General features: G+C 32.1%; 1 protein-coding gene across 1 annotated transcript in view; it reads left to right on the top strand.

Moving 5' to 3' along the window:
* LOC148430430 (POU domain, class 3, transcription factor 4) overlaps nucleotides 1-1,873 on the top strand; it is a 2,784-nt gene extending 911 nt beyond the window's left edge. The window contains exon 1 of the mRNA XM_088466603.1: nucleotides 1-1,873. This exon is cut by the window's left edge and continues 911 nt beyond it. Within this exon, the coding sequence (XP_088322729.1) occupies nucleotides 1-273 (273 nt within the window). The 3' untranslated portion in view covers nucleotides 274-1,873.
* Nucleotides 1,874-6,623: the final 4,750 nt, after the last annotated feature.

The following is a 6,623-nucleotide window of genomic DNA, read 5'->3' as shown; positions in this document are numbered from 1 at the left end:
ATAGCTGCCCAGGGCAGGAAAAGGAAGAAGAGGACCTCCATAGAGGTGAGTGTCAAAGGGGTGCTGGAGACCCACTTCCTGAAGTGCCCCAAGCCTGCCGCCCAGGAGATCTCTGCCCTGGCAGACAGCCTGCAGCTGGAGAAAGAAGTGGTCCGGGTCTGGTTTTGTAACAGAAGACAAAAAGAGAAAAGAATGACTCCTCCAGGAGAGCCCCAACAACACGAGGTCTACTCTCACAATGTCAAAACAGACACCTCCTGCCATGAGCTCTGACTATAGGCTGGCACCAGACAGGACTAGGGGGAAACTGTGGAATTTTTTTCCTTTTTTATTTTCATGCTTTTTTTTGTTTATTTATGTTCTATTGTTTTGGCGGAAAAACAACCAACAAAAAAACTTTTACAAAACAAAAATAATAAATAATATACAAAATGACTTTTTTGGGAGCTCTGTGCCCCCCACCTGGCAATATAACTGCTACATACACGCTGTTTACTGTAAACAGATTTGTTTCTTTTTGGTACCTACTGGAAAGAAGAGAGTTTGTGCCTCTGCTCACCTACCTGCGCCTTGATCACATCAGATATATATCAGGTGACTTCGTTTTACTCTAGAATAGTTTCTTTCAGTCTGGAGATGATCTGGGATTCTTGTACTTGTTACTTTTCGCCCCCATGTTTGACGGTCTTTTGCTTCGGTGTATACACAATATTTGTGATTACAGTTTGTATTGTTCCCATCTTGATCCCCTCTCTATGTAGCTGTTTTTACCAGGCAAACCACAATTATATCTTCTGTATGTGCTAGGGACAAGTATGTAAGGAGAAGGCTGACTATAACCATTCCTGCATGCCATGTATTCAACAAGACTTTATTTTATTCTAGTCAAACACATCATGATGCTTTTATCCATTTTATCTTTGGTTGTATGATTAATGAGACTGGCATTCCATAGGCTATGTGAGGAGATGGAGAGCCCCCTCTGTCTATGTGTTTTGTCAGGCACCACTAATACACAAGTCTGTGAAGTGGCTTCCTAGAGACCCTCTGTCCCTCTCTCTCTGGTTTTGTTCCCTGTTGCAATGAGAATCCAGTGTTGCCCGGTGCTTGTGTAGAGGTCTCAGTGAGTGCTAACCCTTTGGACTAGCTGATAGGCTATTGACATTGCCACCATGACATGATTCTATCATTAGCAATATAGATTAAATATTGCTCATCTACCCTTACTGCATCTGTCTGCAATATGTGTATGTATATTGTTTGCATAATATATACATGTTTGTTTTTCAAAATATAAAGTCGAACACAGTAGTTTATTTACATACAATAAGCACACACACTTTATTGTATATTAGTAAGTAAAGTACTAATTATTATTGCTATTTAAAAATAAGTGCTTTCAAATAAAGCTTTTTTTTTTGTCCTACCTGCTTATCTCTATTGCAGTCAGGCCCAACACAGAATTCTCTCTGAGTTTTAATCCACGGCATATAATACTTAGTTTACATAGACCTGATCTGTAAACACTGCAGCCCTGTATGAAAGCGCCTATATCCCTTTATTTCCATATTCCCGTGTACTCCCCTCTTTCTGCAGACAGAGGAACCCGTTGCTCCATGCTCCCTTCAATGCACTTTGGCATTTTCAATTCTTCTCCAGTCAGATCTAAATGACAGCCCCAAACAATCAACAGAATATTTCTGCCACGTTTATAAGTGTACAGTTTTGTATATTAAAACTTTTTTCAAGTTATTAATTTTAAACAAAATTGAAAAAAAAAGATCATTTACTTTATTCATTTAGTATCTGATGTATAATAAACGCTATTTTCATTAAAGGTTGCTTTTTTCAACAATTTTATTCAAATGGGCTATTACAGTCACCAATTATTTATTTTCAATAAATTCTGCAGTCTGATTAAAAAAAATAATAATAATTTTGCAGATGAAATGAGTGTAAAGACAAGAAAAAAAAATAATGCTGTTAATGTTTGTTTGTCAACCAGTTTTAGTTTAGGATTTATAATGACACAATATTTTATTTGTTGTAAAAAAATGAAAAAAGAAAAAAAAGAAAAAAAACAATTTAAACAAATAAAGACTTTTACAAAATAATAAGTTTTTGCGTTGTGTATATAAATTGGTGTTGCTTGCACCGTACGTATGAATTTAATGAATTTGGATAGTTTTTATATGTATTTTTTTTAAAATGCATGATAGATCAAAGCGCACATATATATATAAATATATATTTAAATATATGTGTGTACGTATATTTATTTTTTTCTTATTTCTTACATAAGTAATGTGAGAGAGAAATGGATAGATTTAAATAAAATTATAACTTCCAGCAAATAAAATAATTAAGTAATGCATTAACCCTGTACTAACATAATACTTTATAATTTGCCTATAAATAATATTGAGATTTAAGCTTTTTAAGCGAGTTTGGGTGAAATTATATACTGGATAAAAAATAATCAATTACAGTAACATTTATTTCCTAGTACATTTTTAGTCATTTTAAATTCTTCACCTTTGTGTGTTTAACTTGGTGGGATTGTTTTATTTAAAATGTTTTTTTTTATTTTTGGTTAACATAAACTACTACAGCATGTTGATTTTACATCTGATTATCATAGAAAACGCATCAGTAAAAAGGGTATGACTTAATAGTTCCATGGTTTATTTTTCAAAACTATTTTGATTGCGATTCCATAATTTACATAACAAATGTTGAAAGATCTGTTACATTTATTTGCATACTAATAATGTACCAATTTGATGTATATATATATATATATATATATATATATACTCATGATAGATTTTTTTAACATAATGCTTTGAATATCATTGTGGTAAAGCAATTTATGTGTAGAAAATGTTTTTTAGATTATAAGATATTCAATATTTTAGATGTACAGTATATAGTTGCTTATATATATATATATATATATATATATATATATATATATATATAATTTTATATATATATTTATTATTATTTTTATTTATATTTTAAATTGCAACCTCTTAGAAAAACAGAAATTACATGAAGAAATTATGAAAACAGAAGAAACCAAATATATAGGAACGTATAAAAACATTTTTAGCTCAACAAATCCTCTTTTAATCCATAAAACTAATTATACCAATGAAGATTTGTATTTATTTTGCAGAGAGTTTGTCCATGTTGAAGTAAGATGCATATATTCCAGTAACAGGCACTCTGTTATTCTGCTGTATGAAAACACAGACTAGAAGGAGAGACTCGGATAATGTCTGGTGCTCAGTCTGTATCCAGGCCTGGTGTTTACATTGCACGTAATCTGTATCTGATAGGATAAATGCAGAAATCGTATTAAATTAATTTGAGAGAGAAAGGACAAAACCCTAGATACTGAATAATGTAATTGCGTTCTTGAATATTTGTCATCAGTACATCAATACCTCTCTGAAAAAAAAAATTTAATTCCAGAAACCTCTACCTCTCTTTACATACTTTGTAATGACTCATATGTCTCATATGTTCCAAATATACTTCAGAAATAAATACAATTGATATAATTGGTGGTGCAAAAATCAGAATTTGTGTACAAAAAAGAGATGACAGAATCAACATTATTCTTTTAAATAAAGCTTAGAATTAAAAAACTGTTAATTGATTGTTAAGTGTAGTTTCTCCCAATATTCCACGAACTACCCTACTGAGCACAAAGTATACACATTGCTCCATTTCTAGGTGTCATTAGAATTCTGGTTAAATTCCAGGATCCCTCGTTATTGCGTTTATGAAAATATCCATCACTTGTGTGTTATATAGGCAGCACACCATCCATCTCCCCCCAGAACCAGCCTTCCATGGTAAATCAGAGGTCAGTGGCAGAGAGGTGACATCACTCCAAAACACAGGGAGAAATGACAGACTGCATAAATTCAGATTTCTCCAATTTGGTCATTTTTGAGTCCTGATCAAAACTGTATTGTAGCACTGCTTCCCTGGCACACGCTCTAGGCCTTGACCGGTAAAGATGATTTCCATGAATAAATTAAGTGTAAATTAATTTTGGTACAGCAATTAAGCAACTGAAATACAATATAAATTATATATATATATATACATACCACACGAATACCTATTCACAGAAATAGAGCATTTTCCTAGAATTTTGTTTCCAGAAAAGTACAGTTTTATGAATTTTGATTTCAATCATTTTGAGATTATTGTTTCTTTTTTTGTATGTATATGTGGGAGTGGGGTGTTGTAATAATTAATAATTCCAGTCACTAGCCTTATGTTTGTTCCATAACTGGGAAATCTACACTATATAACTGTATAAAGTGGAGAGAGAGAGAGAAACGTAATACTAAGTTTTCTAGCATTGATTGGTTGTAATGTGGGGTACTAAAAATATACACAATGTCCAAAATCATTCAGCACTTATAGCATTATATTGTTATACCAAATTCTATTGCACTGATGCAGCTGCTGTATAAACAACTCTGTCATTTCCATAAAGTAGAGACTATTCACCCGGGGTAATTTGCACATTTGTACAAAGTTGTAGTTAAATCAAAGAAATAAATAACATGTAATATCTTCATATGTATAGGATCATATACATATATATATCTATATATATATATATATTTTTTTTTAATTATTATTATTTATTTATACTGCATGAGCAGTTATGAAATGCTGACGCGTACAACTTCAAGTTCTTTGTTGCATTTATAAAGCATAGTGGAGTTGACCATAACAATTTTATTGTGGTGTATGTGAGTTATTATTCTTGGTTTATCACCAGCATTTTGCACAGAACGTTAGAATTGTGTAGTTGAATGTCCAAATGAAGGCCAAAACTTTTCAGAATTTGGCATTTAAAGGGCAATAAATACTGGACCTTGTAAAGGTCTGTGAGACACTGATGTGGGTCCATACATGTAACTTAGGTAACTTAATGTATCCAGCATTGTGCTGTGCAGATGGGTATTGGCGATATACTTTGAGATATATATATATATATGCACTTTCTGTAGCACATTGAAACACTGGAGTCATTGAATGTGTCTATCAGAAAGCACTTTGAAGAGATATATTTATTAAGCAATATCACAGACACATTAATTATTATTGGAACAATTTTCTGAATCAGTTTTTTTCATATTTGGTTTGTGCAATAGTTGTGCCCATTTATCGGTATATGTGTAGTTGTGTGTACTCTATATGCACAGCGATATATTGTAATTATAGTATGTACAAACTGTGACATTGGATGGTATTTTTTGAGCACCTTTGAGCCTGCTGCTGAATTGTTAGCTCCCTCCCACCCTTCCCAAACATTAGGCTCATACATATATATAGTTATATGGTGTCTCTTATCCGTAAAACCTGGGACTTATGGTGCACCAAACAATGGGGATATTTTTCCATACTTGGAGCATTGTGCCCAAAACTACTAACATACATTTCATGTTTACGGTCTTTCCCCATGCTTCCTATAGCAGAGCTGCTCATGGTGACTGTAGGCATAATAATTAGCCATTGTGTGCTGGTGTGTGCCAAAATGTAAAAACAAAAAACTATCAGTAAAAATGGACTTGTGTTCCTCTTTCTAGTTTTATCAACTGCTAGAATAATGTGTCTGGAGATAAATACTAATCCATGTACACCTATTCATAGTGTGTGTGCACACATATATATATATACATAAATACACACACACATATATATACATAAATACACACACACATATATACATACATACATACACATACACATATATACATAAATACACACACACATATATACATACATATACACACACATATATACATACATACACATACACATATATACATACATACATACACACACACATATATACATACATACACATACACATATATACATACATACACACACACATACATATATACATACATACACACACACATATATACATAAATACACACACACATATATACATACATACACACACACATATATACATAAATAAACACACACATATATACATACATACACATATATACATACATACACACACACATATATACATACATACACATACACATATATACATACATACACATACACATATATACATACATACACATATATACATACATACACATACACATAGGTAGATACACACATAAATACAGCACACACACATATATACATAAATACACACACATATATACATACATACACATACACATAGGTAGATACACACATAAATACAGTACACACACATATATACATAAATACACACACACATATACATACATACACATACACATAGGTAGATACACACATAAATACAGCACACACACATATATACATAAATACACACACACATATATACATACATACACATAGGTAGATACATACATAAATACCGCACACAGATATACATAAATACACGTACACACACACACTTATATATATATAATATATATATATACATACATACAAGGACACACACACTAATATTTATACACACACATATATATATATATGGAGAGAGAGAGAGAGAGAGAGAGAGAGAGAGAGAGAGACACGTGGTCCGGCACGCTCACTTATATATAACAATT

This window comes from Taudactylus pleione, unplaced genomic scaffold, assembly GCF_031769625.1.
Source record: "Taudactylus pleione unplaced genomic scaffold, aTauple2 ptg003775l, whole genome shotgun sequence".
NCBI classification, from domain to species: domain Eukaryota; kingdom Metazoa; phylum Chordata; class Amphibia; order Anura; family Myobatrachidae; genus Taudactylus; species Taudactylus pleione.
Note: the sequence above shows the minus strand (reverse complement) of the source record. Positions and strands in the feature narration are given on the sequence as shown.